At 46.2% G+C, this 19,560-nt stretch overlaps 1 protein-coding gene across 9 annotated transcripts in view; it reads left to right on the top strand.

Moving 5' to 3' along the window:
- The window catches only part of GATAD2A (GATA zinc finger domain containing 2A), a 101,530-nt gene that overhangs the window by 65,211 nt on the left and 16,759 nt on the right, over positions 1 to 19,560 (top strand). For 8 of the 9 annotated variants that reach the window (XM_042929015.1, XM_042929011.1, XM_042929012.1 and 5 more), the window contains one exon: positions 205 to 473. In XM_042929015.1, coding sequence (XP_042784949.1) covers positions 211 to 473 — 263 coding nt within the window. In that variant the 5' untranslated portion in view covers positions 205 to 210. The remainder of the gene's footprint in view (positions 1 to 204; positions 474 to 19,560) is intronic. The other variant, XM_042929016.1, reaches the window with a different exon arrangement.

Consider the following 19,560-nt stretch of genomic DNA (forward strand, 5'->3'; position numbering starts at 1 on the left):
CCAGATGCTCCATGGATCCTGCCCAGCCTTCCCATGTCAGTTAAGAAAGGTCCTGGGCACACTTTGTGAGGCCTGCATTTGTTGTACCGACTTCTACTATCATCATGGGGCAAGGAAGACTCTTCAAGCTGACACACTGAAGTTTCTAAGAAGGTAGCACCTTGGTTGTGCCAAGTTTAAATGTCATGTTTTCTCCTTCCAAAGTTCAGAATGACTGAAGAAGCATGCCGAACACGGAGTCAGAAACGAGCGCTTGAACGGGACCCAGCAGAGGATGATGTGGAAAGCAAGAAAATAAAAATGGAGAGAGGATTGTTGTCTTCAGATTTAAACACTGACGGAGACATGAGAGTGACGCCTGAGCCAGGAGCAGGCCCAGCCCAAGGGTTGCTGAGGGGGGCAGAGGTGACAGCCATGGGCAGATGTGAAGGGCAGGCGGGCGACGGGCCCGTGGACATGCGTACCTCATACAGGTGAGCAGGAGGGACCTGGAACCAGGTCTTGTGGGTGTGAGAAGGCGGTGGGGAGATGGGCCTGAGGAAGCAGCCCTTGGTGAGTTACGGGTTCTAATCCTAGCATTGCTGTGCTGTCCTGGACAAGGGATCTCCTCACTGGGGCCTGGACATCAATGGCAAGGGGTATGGGTCTCACAGGAGGAAGGGGCAGTATCCTCCATTGGCTGCCCTGCAAGGCAGTGAGTCTTCATTAAACTGATACCACTTGTTTCTTCAGCTGGTGCTTTTGGCTTGTGGAAAAAGTTGGGAGTTTTTCATTTCAGTATATGTCCCTGCTTTACATCTGGGGTTCTGGAGGCCAGGGATTCTATACTGGATCTGGGTCACTAGGCTGGGGGCAGAGTCTGGAGTCCAGCTCAGAGATGCCTCTCACATGCGCCACCACTCCTCTTAGGCAGCACGTTGTGAAGGAGGAGGTCACTATTCAAGTCTGTGGTGTGGTCTGTTGATTTTTCTTTAGTCAGTACTGATTACTTCAAGAGTATTCAGATCCTCAGTTTTGTGAGGTTCTTAAGGAAAAAACTTGAAAGAATTAAGACTCACTTTACCCCCCTTCCCTACCTCCTTCATTTCTTCACTCAGAAACATTCTTTTCTTTCTGTAAAGAGAAATCTGGGCCTAACTTCTGCTGTCACCGCTCCCCTTGGAGCTCTGTTGGGAACCATTGTCTCTAGCATGTTTACGCTTAGATGTCCTATGAGCCAGATACGCCACAGTGGGTGTGTTGGTATGGCCACGGTCTCCTGGCCACCCCTCACCAACCCCCTAATCCTCCCCTGCAGACTCCCTTCCATGTCTGTTTGCCCAGAGTGGGGGTGAGGGTGGCAGGTGCAGAGCTAGGGAAGCTGGGAACGTTTTGCCTTCTCATGAGTGTTGACTAACCCCACACAGGGACTCCACCCTGTAGTCTTCATGTTAAATTCATTTTGGAGCTCAGACTTTTGGAATCCTAAGAACTTCAGAGATTATCTGGCCTGGTATTTCTCAGCTTTACAATTTTTACCTCTTTGAGATAAATGGGAAAATCCAACCCCTTCTACTGGGGAAGCATCTTAGTTTGAGGGGGTGTGTGCTCTGTGTTTCTACTACCCAAAAAGGCCTTTTTCTGTCTGGCTGTGCTTTTTGCTGTTCCTGTCCCAGAGGCCTCTTTTAAAGTTCCAGAAATAAAATTGTAAGTCTGGTTCTCCTTTCTCTCCCTCTGACTTGGTCCTTAGTAGTGTCTCAGGTACTATGTCAGGTAGCTGAGGAGGAGAAAGAGCCTCCTGCTGTTTGTGAAGATCTGCTGGATGTTTGTTTCTTTCTTTAATTTTTTTAATGTTTATTTTTGAGAGAGAGAGAGAAAGCATGAGTCGGGGAAGGACAGAGAGAGAGGGAGACACAGAATCTGAAGCAGGCTCCAGGCTTTGAGCTGTCAGCACAGAGCCGGAAGTAGGGCTCGAACCCCCGATGGACCAGACTGTGAGATCATGACCTGAGCCAAAGTGAGACCCTTAACCAACTGAGCCACCCAGGCACTCCATCTGCTAGATATTTCTCATGATCCTGGGCTCCTGGTGTGCATTTTCTCATGTTATCACCTTGCTGCCCTGCAGGGCAGCCCAGTGGATTGTGAGGGAGAGGTTACCAGATCTTTCTGTTGATACAGCCTGGGGCTACATTTGGCCTCTGGGCCTCTTGCTTCCAGACTTTTCCCACTATGCCCATTGGCTTCCAACCCAAGGTCACTTAGACCATGTTTTCTGAAGTTGATGGAGAATGATATCGTTACAACACATAAAGGATGCAAGGGAGCAGGGATCAGAGATTAACTTAGGCACACAGGGCATTGGTGATCAGTACTCCAGGACTAGAAACACCTCAAGACACTTATAAAGCAGTATGAGAATGTGGGCAGAGTTTGGCCTTGGTGGCCAACAGGCATAGTTGGGGTCACATCAGACTCCCTGGCTGATCTTGAGCACGTGATCTTAGTCTTTGTTTCTTCATTAGTAAAATGGGTGATAATCTCTGGCTTATAGGTTGATGGGTGACAGACATGTACCCAGAATTGGTCCTAGGGTGGAGAGCAAGTGTTGGTAACAACTGCCCTTCACTCTTTGCTCAAAATAAGATGTCCATATGTAGAGCTAGTATCTCCCCAAGTTCCCACGTAGAATGTTCTGTTTAATTCATTGGAGAAGTACACTTGTGCATTTTGACAAAAATTACAGGAACAAGTACCCCAAAGCCTTTCCAAACTGTAATCTGTTCTGGAGTGTATGGCCCCAGTTTCTGTTAGAAACAGGCAGTCTTTGGATCCTTGTTGAGAGCATGTGGCTCAAGAACATCCCTTTAAGGACCTTCCTATAGCACAGTGTGGTTGTTCTTGGTTCCCAGGTTAGTGTGAGATCCCTCACTGGCCAGATCAAAAGGTGGCACGGCACGGCTGTATCTGGCCATAGTTTAGGTTAGCTGAAGCTCTTTGGCTTCAGGTTCACTGAATCGTGTAAGATTAACATGCCAGTTTTATTTTTACTCATTTATTTTAAATGTTTGTTTATTGGGGCGCTTGGGTGGCTCAGTTTGTTAAGCGTCCGACTTCAGCTCAGGTCATGATCTCGCGGTCTATGAGTTCAAGCCCTGCGTCAGGCTCTGTGCTGACAGCTCAGAGCCTGGAGCCTGTTTCAAATTCTGTGTCTCCCTCTTTCTCTCTCCTCCCCCACTCATGCTCTGTCTCTCTCTTCTCAAAAATAAATAAACATTAAATGTTTGTTGTTTATAAACATTTAACAATAAAAAATAAATAAACAAACGTTAAATGTTTATTTATTTTTGAGAAGAGAGAGGATGCATGCGTGCATGGGAGAGGCAGAGAGAGGGAGATAGAGAATCCCAAGCAGGCTCAGTGCAGAGCCCACTGTAGGGCTCAAACGCATGAACTGTGAGATCAAGACCTGAGCTAAAACGGAGTCTGATGTTTAACCGACTGAGCCACCCAGACGCCTCTAACGTGCCAATTTTAGATTGTTGTGCTGAGAGAATTTCATTTTTGTTTTTTAATTGAGATGTAGTACACATACTGAAAAGTACAGATGGGTGCCAATTTTCACAAACTGAATACATCCTTGTAAACTAGAATCAAGAAACAACCTTGAGGCCCCCTTTAGTCCACTTATCACTACCCTCTGAGGGTAACCAGTTTCTTCTAACAGCATAGATAATTTTCTGTTTTTGTACTTTAAATAAATGGAATTGTGCAATCTGTACCCTTTGCTTGCTTTCATTCAATATAATGTTTGTGAGATTTACCCATGTTGTTGAATTGAGCAGTAGTTAATTCATTTTCACTATTGTATAGTATTCTGTGTCTAGAATTTGGCTCTGTTTCAAAACTGCCTCATTTTGTTTCATGCTGTCTTATGACTCAAATTGGGCTTGTTGAAGACTGGAGGGAGTTTTTGGTGGCTTCTAGGAGAGATAATTTTCTTTTTCTTTAAGGCAGTGAGTGGCTGGTGAATTGAAATCACCAAGATAAAACCTTTTTTTACTACATTGAGGTGATATGTAGCATACATAGGCAGACAAAGGGGTAAAGTCCATTCTTTCCCTCTCTACAGTTCCCCTCTCTATCTCTGACAGTTTTTCTGACTTAGGCTCCCAATTTGTGTATCTTAAAAAAAAAATTTTAATTAATTTTATTTTTTAAATTTACATCCAAATTAGCATATAGTACAACAGTGTTTTCAGGAGTAGATTCCTTATTACCCCTTACCCATGTAGTCCATTCCCCCCTCCCACAACCCCTCCAGTAACCCTCTGATCTCCATATTTAAGGGTCTCTTAGTTTTGTCCCCCTCCCTGTTTTTATATTATTTTTGCTTCCCTTCCCTTATGTTTATCTGTTCTATGTCTTAAAGTCCTCATATGAGTGAAGTCATATGATATTTGTCTTTATCTGACTAATTTCACTTAGCATAATAACCCTCCAGTTCCATCCACATAGTTGCAAATGGCCAGAGTTCATTCTTTTTGATTGCCGAGTAATACTCCATTGTGTGTGTGTGTGTGTGTGTGTGTGTGTGTAATATATACCACATCTTCTTTATCCATTCATCCATCGATGGACATTTGGGCTTTTTCCATACTTTGGCAATTGTTGATAGTGCTTCAAAAAAAATTTTTTTAATGTTTATTTATTTTTGAGAGACAGAGTACGAGCAGGGGAGGGGCAGAGAAAAAGAAGCAGAATCCGAAGCAAGCTCCAGGCTCCAGCTGTCAGCACAGAGCCCAAGGCAGGGCTCAAAGCCACGAACTGTGAGATCATGACCTGAGCCTAAGTCAGAGGTTTTAACCAACTGAACCACCCAGATGCCCCTCAATTTGTGTATTAAAAAAAAATTTTTTTTAGTATTTATTTATTTTTGAGAGAGAGACAGAGCGTGAACAGAGGAAGAGCAGAGAGAGAAGGAGGCACAGAATCTGAAGCAGGCTCCAGGCTCTGAGCTGTCAGCACAGAGCCTCATGCGGGGCTTGAACTCAAAAACCACGAGATCATGACCTGAGCCGAAGTTGGACGCTTAACTAGCTGAGACACCCAAGCTCCCCCAATTTGTGTATGTTTTATTTTCAAAATAAATCAAAGCTGGGGAATAATTTCCTCCCCCCCTCCAGCCCCCCCCCCCCAAAAACCCATAAAACAGGACAGAATTGGCCCAAAAAAAGCCCATCGTTTGAGCACTCTAGAAATTGACCAGAGGCATACAGCAATATGAGAAGTGTTTGTGCTTAAGAAACCGCCAAACTTCAGGTAAGAATAGTGAGAATCTGTAGCATTTAGCCTGGGACTCCTTCCATACCATCTCCCCAGTTCTATTGGTAGGGAAGTTCTGCCTAGGCTGTGAAGACCAGCCTCTTTTCTGTAGGGGTGAGAAGGGACTCACTCAATTTAAGAGAGTGGTGGATAGCAACCTTGGGCCCATGGCCTTGTTGGTTGAAGTGACAGTCTTGGAGATGGGCAAATGGGGAAGGATGATTGCTGTATTAGCCCCAGGCTGCAGTCATAGTTGGAGCAAGACAGAAAAACTACTTGAAGAGATAATGGTCAAAAACATGTGAGGAGAAGCTCAACAAACCTCAGGGAGCTTAAATGCAAAGCGATCTATAACTAGACACATCATAGTCAAATTGTTAATAAGTCAGAGAAAAAGAAAATCTTGAAAGTGGCAAGAGGAAAAGGACCCCTCACATACACGGGAGCATTAATATGATTAACAGCCAGCTTCTCATCCAAGACCATGGAAACCAAAAAGGAGTTGAGTGACATTCAGAGTACTCAAAGACAAAAACTGTCAACCTGGAATTCTGTGTCCAGCAAAACTCCTTCAGAAACGAAGGCAAAAAAGACATTTTCAGATAAAGACCAAGAGAATCTGTCACGGGCAGACCAGCCAGTTCTTCAGACTGAAAAAAAATGACATGTTGGTAACTTAAGTTCCCAGGAAGAAATAAAGAGCATTGGAAATGGTAAATACATGGTCTAATATAAAATACTTTATTCTCATTTCTTCTTAAAACACATATCATGTAAAGCATTAACTGTAACTAACACTGGTCAGCATAGACAAAAATAACCATTTCAGCTCTCTGGAAATTGACCAAGGTATACAAAAATCTCTTGTGTTTATATGTTTATAGATCTGTCAGACAATGATAGTATAAAACAGGAGGAATGAAATGGAGCTCTGTTGGGGTTAAGTATCTACATTTTACCAGAGTCGAGTTAATATTAATCTGAAGTATGTTGCGGTAAATTAATAAAATTATTGTAATATCTAGAGCAATGATTAACAAAATAGCTTTAAAATATGACTTAAAAAATCAACAAAAGAATATAACGGTACACTAAAAAATGTTTAACACCAAAGGAGATCGTCAGCAAGGAACAGAGGAACATAAAAGTAAGAATGGGTGTAGAATACAAATAGCAATATGACACCTGTAAACCCAATCATATCAATTATTGTGTTAAATGTGAGTAGTCTAGAGGTACTGGGGTGGCTCAGTTAAGGTTAAGTGTCTGACTCTTGATTTCGGCTTAGGTCATGGTCTCACAGCTGTGAGAGGGAGCCCTGCATCATCTGTGTTAGGCTCCGTGCTGGATGTGGAGCCTACGTAACATTCTCTGTCTCCCACTGCCCCTCCTGTGCTCTCACATGCACTTGCTTGCTCTCGCTCTCTCGCTCTCTTTCCAAAAAAAAAAAAAGGTGGTTTAAACACCCCAATTATAAAGGCAGAGATTTTCAGACTAGATGAAAAAGCAAGATCCAGCTTAATTATATGTTGTCTGTAAGAGACCCCCCTTAGATTTAAGGATGCTTAAGATCCTTTGGTAAACTGATGGGAAAAGCTATACCATAAGTAACCATAGGAAAGCCAGAGTGACTATTGATGTCAGATAAAATCGACTTTAAGACAAAAAATATTACTGTAGCCAAAGGGCAGCATTTTATAACAATATGTCAGGGAGACATAACAGTTATAAATGTATATGCACCTAACAACAACCCCCAAATACCTTAGGAATAAATTGCTAGGATTGAGAGTAGAAATAGACAATTCATCAGTTATAGAGAATTAAGTACTCCACTCAATAATTGGTAGAACAGCTAAACAGAAAATTGGTAAGATTCTAGAAGACTCAAAGAGCATTGTTGACTCATTTGATCTAACAGGAATCTATAGAAGACCTGGTGACTACAGAAAACAGAATATATCTTTTTACATTCTCATGGATCATTCTCCAGGGGAGATCAGATGCTGGGCCATAAAACAAGTCTCAAGGATTGTTGTGGGTTTTTTTGTTTGTTTTTAAAAGATAGTAACAAGTGTTGGTGAGGATGTGGAGAAAGTGGAACTCTCATACTTTGCTGGTGAGAATGTAAAATGCATAACAGTTGGCAGTTTATTATAAAGTTAGACATGAACATTCAACATGACCCAGTATTCTATCCAAGGACGGTACTCAAGAGAAATGAAAACATGTGTCCACGCAAAGACAGGTTCATGGATGTTCATAGCAGCATGATTCATAATAACCAAAAAGTGGAAACAGTCCATATAGCCAAGATTAAATAAAATGTTATATCCATGCAGTGGATTACTATTTAGCAATAAAAAAGTGAACTACGGATTTATGCTGCAGCGTGGATAAACCTCACACTCCCTATGCTGGTGGGAAGACAACAGATCCAGAGACTGCTTGTTGTATAATTTCATCTACAGGGAATGTCCAAAGCAAACTTACTGTAGAGACTGATCAGTGGTTGCCTGAGGGCAGGGGTGGGTGCAGTGATTAACATCTCACAGGCAAAAGGGAACTTTTGGGGGTGGTGGAAGTATTCCAAAATTGGATTGTGGTAATGGTTGCACAATAAGTTTATTAAAAATCATTGAATTGTACTCCTACAGTGAATGAAGTTTGTGGTATGTAAATTAGATCTCAATATGGACGTTTAAAAAAACTAATGAGGTTAAAATAGTTTGGTTTCTGTTCTGGCATCCATAAACGTGCTTACAAGAAAACAGAAATCCACAGAGGTGGAAGTTGAGCCTGCTGGCCTTGTGAGACCAGCCCAAAGGTCATGGGCACATGCCTCCCCCCCTCCCCCCCAAGTCAGGACTATTGGAGGAGGCTAGAGCTGGGGCTGGCAGTGGAAGCTATGTTGAGTTGTTTTGTTTCTGTGATAAGTAGATTCTACTCCTGTACTTTGCTATAGAGAATCTCTTTCTGTCACAAATTGTTGATCTTTAGAAATAATCTGGGCCATGCATAGATGAGAACAACTTTTCTCCCCCCTCGTTTTGGGTGAAGGAGCATTTAACTCAATAAAACACGAGCCTCTTCTCTAGATGTCCTGCACCTGAAAGGTAAGGACTAGGTGTCTTGTTGCCCTGGGCCTTTGTGGGGTGGGAACTCCATGAATGGCCACCCCCATGCTTTACTGAAAACGTGTTTATATATGCCTTTTTCTGAGACATCAGCCCTCCCTGGATTGTTAACACGCCAGGACCAGGTTTACTGTGATAGGCACCATGGTGGTCCCTGGAGGTAGAAATGATAGGACAAGATCTGACTGCAGCTACTTTCTGGTGTGCTGTAATATGAAAGAATGTACAGAGGTCTTGGGGAGAAAGACTAGAAGTTAAGGGATATGGCTCATTGGGGATGGAAGTCAATGGGCATTGAAGCAGATCATCTCTACTTCTTCATTTTACCTGGTTGGGGCTCCCTGGGTCCCACGGGGGCGGGTGGGGGTGCGGGGTAGGGGCAGACTAGTAGGCCAACTTCCACTTCTCAGTAGCCTGCTACATGGGCCTCAGTGGATGTGGGGCAGATGTACTGATGACTTCCTGTCGGGTTCTCTTGGGGTGTGTGGCCTTTGGGTAACTGCATGTCTCCCTCCTCTCTTCTCATCCCTCTTTGCATCATGCATCTCACCCACAAGATGGGGCTTCATTCAAACCAAGGGCTTGCCCTGTGCTGTGGGTAGAAGGGGCTCCTATCTGGCGCTGAGGGGCCCTTGGCCTATTGGGGACTGGCAGTAGCATCTGAGGTGTTAGAGCTGTCCCTGACTTTTGTTTTTCTGGCTTTCCACACTCCCTTGTCAAACACTCGTGAACTTGAGCATACTAAAAATGCATAAAAGTGCTCTCTGTTTTACCAAGCCTGCAAAGCAGGGCTCTTTTGTTAAAGCTGGTGTTCTTGATGACAGAATCCCTGCTCCATCTTTCTTTAGAGACTTTGGCATTCACCAAGGAGGTGACACATCTGTAAATAAACTAGTCACCTTTTTTGTGCCTAGGGACGTCACTACTCATCATTTGGTATTGAAACAGGGCTTGGGTGTCCTGCAGTGGTGTGTTGTGTGAGGGCACAATCATCTACACTCACATTAACGTCTGATGTCTCTTCCAAAGCGAAAATGAATCTGAAAGTAACATGATAGTGCAGCCACAGCTGCCTGTTGTCTATAACGTGGGATTATGTGGACAGTCTTCTTCTGTTCTAAATAGAAATGGGGCCTGCAGGAAAAGGTGTGTATTCCTTAACTTTTCCAAGATGACATTCTAGGTCATAGGTAGAGTTCTTGTTGTTTGGGTGGATGCTCTTTACAAGCAGCCTCTTGGGAGAGGAAAGATAAAGTAAACACTTGGGTTGCCTGCCTTGCAAGGAGGTAAAGCGCAGTGAGCCTCTCCTGGTGTGTTTTTCACCTGTGTAGTCCAAAGCCTTATCAGGATACAGAACCTAGTCATCACCATAAGAAGGGGCCATTTATACATTTCCTGTCCTCCTTGACTGGGTGTACTCTCTCACCCTAGACTAATCTTGCCTCTTCTCAAAAATGGATTCTAGAAATGGGATCATGCGTGTGCTCAGTGGGGCCTGACTTCTCTCATTCCATGTGCTTTGGGATTCATCCCTGTTGTACCAGTATTTTCCTGAACGACTCTTATGTGGGTATGCACAGTATATCCACTCACCTGTCCATAGACACCTGGCAGTCTGCATTTTGGGGCTGGTGTGAGTACAACTGCTATGATTATTCCTATAGGGCTGCACATGGGCATCAATTCTCATTTCTCTCTCTTGGTAAATACGTAGGGGATGAATTACAGGGTCACAGAATAGGTGCATGTTGAATTGTTATTAAAAAAAAGAAAAAAAAACCTACTAGGCCTTTCCCCAAAAATATCTGAGCTGTTTTGCTCTCACAGGTATGGGGATTCAGCTGCTTCATACTCAATTTGGTATTGTCATTCTTTACAGTTTTAGCCATGGGGTCTACAAAGAGGTCTGGGTCCAGGTCCTAGCCTTCTTGTGTGACTTTCACCTTTACCCCGTGATGATAAAAGGGTGGTCGTTGCCACATGGGCTGTATGAGGATAGAAAGGCAGTTCTCACCAGCTATGTACTGACCCGAGCCCCCATCTATTCTCTTTTCAGGACCGTGCCCCATCATAGCTGTGCCTGGTCTGGCCAGCTGTCTGCTGGAATGTGCATCCTTGAGGGAATTGGGTGGATGTAACACAGCTGTGGGTGTGATGGCTTGGGTTTTTGCCCTGCCTGGGCAGGTGTGGTTGCGACCCTCACTCTTGACTCTCTGACAGTCTTCCTCATAGGGAATGACCACCTCTCCCTCCCCCTCCCCCTCCCCTTTTGTGTGAATGCTTTGGAAGTCTCTCAGCCAGAAGCCTGTCTACTGTGTGACCATCACTTCCCCTGAGTCTGGGGCCTCCTGCACTCTTCTGGAAGGTTCTCTGGAGTCCAGCCCAGCCCCAGCACCTGTTGTGGGCTGGCTGCTGCCTTTTACTTTCTAATTCTCTACTGCTAGGTGACTTCTAGGAGGGGCTGGGCAGTCTCAAGGAGCAGCTCCATCAACTCAGACTAGAACTCTCCATAGCCTGCTTGCTTTTCTTAGCTTGGTTAGCGTATGGGAACTGAGAGGCATATTCCTTTGGAAATCTGGTTCTGGTTCTGTGCTTCCTTCCCTGCCTAAGCTGTGGCCTCTCTTATCTCCTCACTCTCTGCCTTATCCCTTCCCTCCAGGCTCTTCATCCCAGTTCTGTCTTTTTGTCCACATGCCTTTATTCTGGACTATATCTTATCCTAGGTTTGAAATTATTGAAATTTGAGAGGTTCACCTGTACTTCTAAAAATCATTAGGTAATGCTGGGGTATCAGAGTGACAGACTCTGGATGTCCTCTTTCTAACTCCCAAAGAGACTTAGTTCACATGGGGCTAGCGTAAGCCAGCCTGATAAGAGGTAAGGAGCCACCTGCCCCTTGCCTTTACAATACCTTCCTCTAGTCATGAAGGTCTGTCCCTTTCTCACTGGACGGTGCCTGCCTTCTTAGGGATGTGATGGTCCTGACAGGAACCAGAAGGCCACTGTGTACAGTCAGTGAGGTAAACGCCTGTCAAGACTCCTCCTTTAGCAATCAGGGGCTCTTCAGACATGTGAGTTAAGCAGAATTATAGATTAAGCAGGTCATTTTATTTTGAAATTATTTAGTTTAATTCTGCAGTTGAAGTTTCTGATACCTCTTCAGCACATATTCCTGCTAGTGCTTTGTTTGTCACCTGACAGATTCCTCATCCTTTAACTGGTGCCTTAGCTGCTGTAGCAGATCATTTAAATGTTTTACCTGCGCAGATATGTGAGGGCTCTTACCAGCCTTCCACTATGCCACTTAAAACTGCTTTCATGTGCTTTGTTTTGTATCTTGCAGCCAATTCTGTGCTGTATTGAGAACTGTTTGTACCAAAACCATAACAAACCTGGATGGTGGGGGTGGCAAGCACACTGGCCTGAGGGATCCTGTCCTGTCCCTCGCAGCCACCTAGCCTGGTGAAACAGTGGGATGAAGAGGGCCCTGTGTAGAATAGGTAAAAAACAGGGGTAAATGCCTGGGACCTCCCAAGGGCCTGTGTGACTCCAGGTGGGGCAACCAGGAGTCCACCTTGAGAAGACTTCTCTCAGCAGAAAGCGCCTGGAAGAAAAGGAGAGCTGACCCAGTGGTAAGAGATTTCCAGGGTGGTTTTCTTTCTGTCAAAGAGATGAGCATGTGAATTATAATTTGTGAGCCCAAGGGGAGTAGCAGGTGGTGGAAAAAGAATTGACGTCCAGCAGCCTCATTCCATTCACATCCCCATGTGGCCCGGGAGCATTCACTCTACCCTGGTGAAGCTCATTGTCTTCTCTGATGTGAGGCTGGTCGTTCTTAAGCTTTGGAAGCTCCCAGTGTGGTCTAATAAGGTGTGTCACAGTGCTGATAGGAAGACGTCTTGGGACTTAGAGTTGTCCAAGAATGAGGGAAAGGAAGGCAGGTGAATGGTCACAGACCTCTGTGGGAAAAAGGTGGTGACACAGTGGCCAGGCAAGGTCAGTTGCCTTCAGAGACACTGAAGTGGCCAAAGCAGCCTAGATGTTGGTGAGAGGGGCCTGCCTGGGGGTGGGATGGGAGAGGAGGTAGGGAGTGTCTGTTGGGTGGAGAGGGGAGACATACCAGACGTTACTAATCCCTTTCCTTGGGTCCCAAGCCATAAGACTGCTTATTTTTAGAGCTTAAATCATAAAAATAGTCCTGATGTAAATAACCACATTGAAAAGCTTTATTTGGATCTTAGTGGGACTAAGACCTGGTGACATGCAGAGTTCCCTAGTGCAGGGCCTTGATAGCATTCAGAAGCAACTTTAACACAGCCACACTCTCTAAAGGGAACAAGTCCAGGTATCCAGTGTTCCCTCCTTCAAGAGGACTTGCAGTGTCCGTGGGCATTGTGGGAGAGAGTGGTCTGGGTAGCATATTTTATGGAGCTCACACACCAGAAATTGGGGTGCTTAGGGGCTCCAAGTCCTTGGAGGCACTGGGTTTGGTGAGAGGGCCTGAGAAGGCCCACAGTGGCAGTGGGTGCAGGGCCAGGTTGTCCGGTGGGAAGGATGAGCCATGGGGCACCTTCTGGAGGGAAGAGAGTTGATGTGCTCTGGGCCTGGGTATAGCCCAGAAGCTTGTGGGACACCTGATTGTGATGGTGGAGGTAAACATGTCTGGAGGAGGGAGAGAGGGAAATGCCTTTACCTGGAGAATGGAGGTAGGAAGGGAATGGGGTATGAGAATGGACACCACCCTTAGTGTCCTGGCATTAGGAGCCTGGGGCACCTGACTGACCTCCGAGGGAAGTCTGGGCTTGGCCTCCCCATCTGCATACGCAGGGTGTCTAGGCTGCCCTAGATGGTGCCAGGTTCACTGTGAATTGGGTAACTGTAGAGCCTGTACAGTTACCACTCCCCCCCACCAACCTTTTTTTTTTTTTTTTTAAGATTTTATTTTTGAGCAATCTCAAAAGTCAGTGTGGGTCTAGAACTCACAATCCCAAGACCAAGAGTCGCATGCTCCACCTGCTAAACCAGCCAGGCGCTCCTACAGTTGCTGCTTTTAAGGCCATAAACAGGGCCAAATTTTGTTGGCTTATAATTGAATAGATTTTATAGGGAAATTATGGCGAATCTGTTGGGTGAGTTCTGTGAAATTTTTAGCGTGTCTCACTTTTCAGAACACAACTTTGGCAGCAAGTGACAGCCATATGGGCCATGATGTGTCAGGAGGACTCCACTCAGGAGCCTTTGCTCACACTAGCCCTTGCCATGGGAAACCTTGGCAATGCCTTGCTGAAAGCATTGGTGCAACCCCCTTTCCATCTTGGTTATGTGAAAAATATCTTTTGGCCATTTGCTGTGTTGGAAATTTGAAAATATTTATTAATTCTGTCCTGGATTTGGTCATCATGTCTCCTTAGACTCATCTGGGCTGAGAGTTTCTCAGACTTTCTTATTTTTGATGACCTCAACAGTTTTGAAGAGGACTGGTCAGGTGTGTTGTGGGAAATCCTTTAGTTGTGATATGTCTGGTGTTTTTTCATTGTTGGCCTGGGTTGATGGGTTTGGAGAGGACCACAGAGGTGCAGTACTCTTCTTACCATATTGTCTCTACAGCACATGCCATCATCTTGACTTTTCACTGTGATGTTGACCTTAATCACCTGGTTGACATGGCATCTGTCAGGTATCTCCACTGTAAAGTTACTCTCTTCTCTCTTTCTATGTTGGACTCCTTGGAAGGAAGTTACCAGGTGCAGCCCACACCTGAGGGGTGAAGAGTCACACATACACACACCTCCCGAAGAGCAGAGCAGCTGCACAAATTATTCGGGATTCTTCTGCCTCGGTGATTTGTGACTTCTCCCCCTGAGTGATCTTTTACTCATGTTTGAGTTTGTAATACCATGAAACATTAGAAAATAGTAGTTTACAGAGTTATAGAGACCTTTGAAATATACATTGCATTATTCAATATCACAAAATCAGATTAGCTAATATCTGACTTCTTGGGCTCATGGAAGCAAACACAAATTTTCCAAAATTCTACATTTTGTTTGTTGGAAGCTTGGACTTTTATCATTGGCAACAAATACTGTCGGTTGTTTCCTAGAAGAAACAGGCTTTGCTTTAACCATTTTGGGGGAAATGTCTGCCAAACACTCAAAAGTCTAACCACAATGTGTCTGTCAGTCTTTCCTTCATGTATTGTGAGTGCTCATACACATGCTTTTCTTCTGGATGGCTGTCATTTGGTACACAGCAGGAGTGCTTTATCTTGACAACAGAGTATTAAAAAGGTACGTACTTGGGCACCTGTTAAGTGTCCGACTTCGGCTCAGGTCATGATCTCATGGTTCATGAGTTTGAGCCCCACCTGGGGTGAGCTCAAGTCCCACTTTGGGTGAGCTCGAGCCCCACTCTGGGCTTCACACCCCGTGCTCACTCGCTCCCTTCTCCATCCCTCTGCCTCTCACTCACTCATGCTCTCTCAAAAAAAAAAAAAAAAAAAAAAAAAAAAAAAAAAATTGAAAAGGTACATACTCCAGGGTTGAAATTAAATAAAGTCAATAGCTTGTACTTCATTCAGGGCTTTGCCTACAGTATGGTGTCACTGAATCCTGGCAATTTGGCTCTACTGTCCTAATTTGGTGAAAAAGGCAGTTGTCTCAGTGTTACAATGAAAACGACCTGGCAGAGCCCAGTTCAATGCAGAGTTGCTTAGGTGGGCTGGGGATAGGTCATCTGGCATGGGCAGAGACCAGGACATCCACCAGAGCAGTGAGCTCACCTCTCAGGCAGCAGTGGTTAATGGCCTGCTGGAGTCAGACAGTAGAAGGAAGAGAAGCCCTCAGTGTGGAACCTTGTTCCCAGGGACTTCTGACTGCAGGCAGGTGACCTGATGAGTCAGTTCAGAGCTAAATTATAGCTACATAGGTGATGGGAGCTGTTCTGTCTGTCCACGTCATGTTCAGCAAGGATGGGGAAGGGAAGTGGGCCTGTCATTTGTGGACTAGGTGCACTTTTTGTGCCTTTTACATTTTACAACATTTCCTGGAGGTCAACAGAATCCCATTCTGCAGATGAAGGAACTGAGGGTCATTGAGGTTTGGTGATTGAGTGGAGCCCCCATAGCTGCAGAGGTAAGCCCAGCCTCCCATGGTCCTGCTGCACTTACAGCAGCTGGAGCAGATCTGGTGGGGTGTGGGAAGCACCAGAGCTGTGCTGAGAGAACAAGTTGAGATTTGCCAGGGAAAGGTGGGGGAGGATCCAGCTGTTTGAAACACAGATTTTTTTAAGGGGACAATAAACTTTCAGGCAAAAGCAAGCACTTTCCATTTATCACAAAAATTTGTAGTTGCTCCAAGCTGGAAAGCAATGTTTATTTCTTATGGGTGGTTTTCATCTGCACACAGGTGAGTTTTCTCTTGCTGTGAGGTGGTGGTGGAGCTGGCATGCCAGGAGATGTTTGGGTTTATGTGATGTAGGGATTCCCTCCATGCTTCAGAGTGCTCCTAGGTTCTCTTTGTGTTCTTACCTGGAGGAAGGTTGGTCTGGCATGTGGGTCCAGTGACTGGAGGAAGGAGGGAACGCCAGTGTTGGTGTTGTGGCGTCTAGGGTCCCATGTTCCTTTTTCCTCATTCTCCCAGGCCCTGGGCCCTTTGGGAACCTGGATGCCTGAGTGCTGCACCTCCCCCCCCCCCCCCCCCCCGGCTCGTTTCCTAGGCAGGCAAGAGTTCTAGCCCAGTCACTCTGAGGGCCACATCCATGTTGTCACACTGTCCTCTCTTTCTCACCTCAGAGACTCGGCATGTGGATGCTGCTGGCTTGTCCAGGATCCTAAGTATAAATAAAAACATTTTCCTCTTTAAACTAATCCAAAAATGATATTTGATAATCTGAGTTAGAGGTGTCAGAGTTGACAGTCATGTGAAACCCATCCTCTCCCATGCTGTGACTGCTTCTTTTTCTGGGGTGTCATTGAGCCCTTTAGGCCACGGGCATGCAACTGTTCTGATCCGTGGTGGGGGCCTCGGTCCCTGTGCAATGCACAGCCTTCGGTGTCCCAGAATTGGGCAGGATTACCAAGGGTCCACAGAAACCTGGGCCTAGTGTGGGCCCAGGTTATCTGCTGCCATAGGTGTGTGACCTCAAGAAGTCACACCTTTCAGACTGCTTCCTCACCTATAGAATGGGGTGACAGTCAGTTGAGAGGAGTACACAGATTACAAGATTACATCTTGGTGGTTGGCACGGAGATGGCCATCGTAGAGGGTCAGCAAATGTCCTGGGTGATTTTTCCAAACCTAACATAGGTCAGCCTTTCAGTTCTATGACTGTGGTCATTTGTAAGAAGTGCCCTTCCCAAGTTTCTGAGCAGAGCATACTGAATTGTATTTAGACTTCTAGTGGTGTCAGATCCTGGCTAGACATGTGGCTGCTGGCAGAGTTAGGCTGCAGTGACCTCCTTGGGTGGATGCCAACCCTCCGGGCTGCCCCATTGCCATTTGGTGTTGGGGTCTTTATGTGGGGCCACTATTGGCTTCTCTCCCCAAGGAGTGCTTTCTTTAACCCATCCTTGCCCTGTGTCTATAGCCCTTAGTGACTCTCCACGCCCCTAAAACTGGCCCCTATTGCTAACTCCAGTTACAGTGAAGTCATCTGGGCCTCTCTGGCCAGGCTGTGACTTCGGGGGCTCGTGTGTTCCTAGAAGGAGCCCCAGCAGGACAGGCTGAATGCTTCCTGGCCTTGCTAACATAACAGCACAACACTCCTCTGCTCTGGCCATGCACCTTGGGACTGCTCTCCTCTGTGCTGGGGGTCCTGGAGGGGGGTTGGGCTTGCAGGGCCAGAGCCCGATTCCAGGAGCTCCTTCTCTTTCTTCTGAGATGCTCAGCTGTAGCTGTTGCAGGGTGCACCATAATGGATTCCCAGAGTGATAACTGGACCTGAAATCTCCAGGAAGAATGATGGCTGGATTTCAAAACTCTCATCCCCAGCTGCTCACCTCCATGGCCTCTGTGGCCAAGAAGCAAAATATGTTCTGACTTCCCAGCCCCTATAAAGCAGACTCTGGGCTTTTCTCTTGACATCCCAGCCAACAGAGTGTCAAGTTACAGGGCTGGAAGAAATGGTAATGGATGCCAAAAAGGGAGTCCAGGGAGTTGAAGAGGGGCCAGGGCAGGCAGGAAGCAGGTGGGCTCCAGGGCCCTGAGGGTCTGGGGAGGGGACCAGGCACCCGTCCGCGCCTACCATCCCTTGGGCAGGCAAGTCCTTAGCTTTGGGGCACAGCCCGTATCTGTGTGCAACAGAGTTCCCTCTTTAATCGCATCAAGTGTCCCTTAGTGAACTGTGCCCCTTGGGAAAGCAGGGTGGGGTGTCGTGGGGTCCTAATGAAGCAGTCCCATGTCCAGATGGCCATGAAAGATCCCAGAGGCATGTGCAGGATCTGCCAGTGAAATGTTTTGAGGTGGTAGGACTAACCTAGGAACTTGTGGTAACCATCTTTCTCTCGTAGGATTTTTCTAGAAGTGTTTCTGGAAAGGGGATACTCATTAGATTAAGCATGTGGAATTGCTTTCTGGCTTTGATTCACACCACTCAGTGCAGTGTTTAAGCTATGGTGGCTCCCAGACCCACAGATGGCCCTCTCCTCTCCTATGGGACACTCTGTTGACTTCTTTTTGAGCCGCTCTGATGTCTTAGGTCTTTCTGGAGCTGTGCTTCCATATCGTCTCAAGTCTGCATCTGCCATGGTCTTCCATGTTCAGAGAACTGCCCCCTGCCCCCAACTTTTGGGAGTGCTTTAAAGTTTAGCAGGGGTGACTGCTTAGGTAAACCTTTTCTTTTCCACCTTCTTTCTCCCTGCTTTGTCCCAGGGTAATTTCTAGAATGGGTCTCGTTGGGGACAGTCTGAGAAAGATATGGAGTTATAATGGTGTGGGCTGGTTCCCTGGGGTGGGCAGAGCTGGGCTATCAGCCCCGTTAGCTTAATCGTTTAAGGTATAGATGTATTAGTGTAGCATTGTCTTGTCATGTCTGCTTGTTGGTTGGTCCTAGCTAGGCACTGCTTCTTGGGCTCTCCTCCTTGCAGTCCTGTGTCAACCAGACTGGATGTCCCCAGTGGCATTGTCACTCATTAGGATGGCTGGGCCCATCTCTGTGTGTCTGTTGACCCTCCATCCATACAGCTAGGTTGGCATCCTCAGTACGGTCAGATCCTACTGGAGCATGCATTCTGAGGGGCTAAGCGGAAACTGCAAGGCTTCTGTGTCCTTGCCACAAAAGCTTGTAGCATTGTTTCCTCTGCATTCCTGTAGGTCAGAGAGTGAGCCACAAAACCAGCCCAGATCCTAGAGATAGGACTGGAAGGGTGTGTGAGCATGGAGAGGTGTGGTCTTCTGTACATGGTTTTGTTGACTGTGAGTAGTAAGGCTCCTTCTTAACAGTCACCAAAGTCCTGACTCACAGGTTAGGAGTTGGACTTCCAAGACCTATTGCTTGAAAAGACATAATGACACAGAATTCAGAAATCCTTTTAAGTGAATTTGCACATCCTTTAGCAACGTGGCATCTGTGCATGTGGAAAGAGCTGCCCACATCAGTCAGTCTACAGGCATCACTGGATTCCTCATGAGCTCACAGACTTCATCCTGGAACCAGGTGCTAAGGAAGAGTAAGGTGGGCATCCCCACCAGCCGCGTTGCCTGAGCACCTATTGTGCCAGGCCCTGCACCAGCTGCTGTGACAGAGCAGTTCACAGAACAGACACATTGCTGCCCTTTCCGGGTTTGAGAATATTTGAGTGTTAACCCTCAATGGCTAGTTGTCTGCTATGTGCCAAGCTTGCATTCATGGCAAGCAGCTCCTTACTGTTTAGGAAAGATTGGAGCCTGAACCTCCCTGATGGTTTCATAGGGTGTCCGAGCCTCAGCAACGAGATCTCACCTCACCAGCAATCCTGAGTGACAGCAGAGCAGGAATTCCTGTCCTGGTCCTTTTAAGAGGCACAGGGAGGGAAATGTCCTGCCCTGGGTCTTCACTTACAAGAGGTAGAACCAAGTGAAACTCGGGTGGCTTTGTGGGGGGAGTCCCCAGTGTGCAGGCTTGGTTCATAGTGCCTATTTAT

Source organism: Panthera leo, chromosome A2 (genome assembly GCF_018350215.1).
Source record: "Panthera leo isolate Ple1 chromosome A2, P.leo_Ple1_pat1.1, whole genome shotgun sequence".
NCBI lineage: Eukaryota > Metazoa > Chordata > Mammalia > Carnivora > Felidae > Panthera > Panthera leo.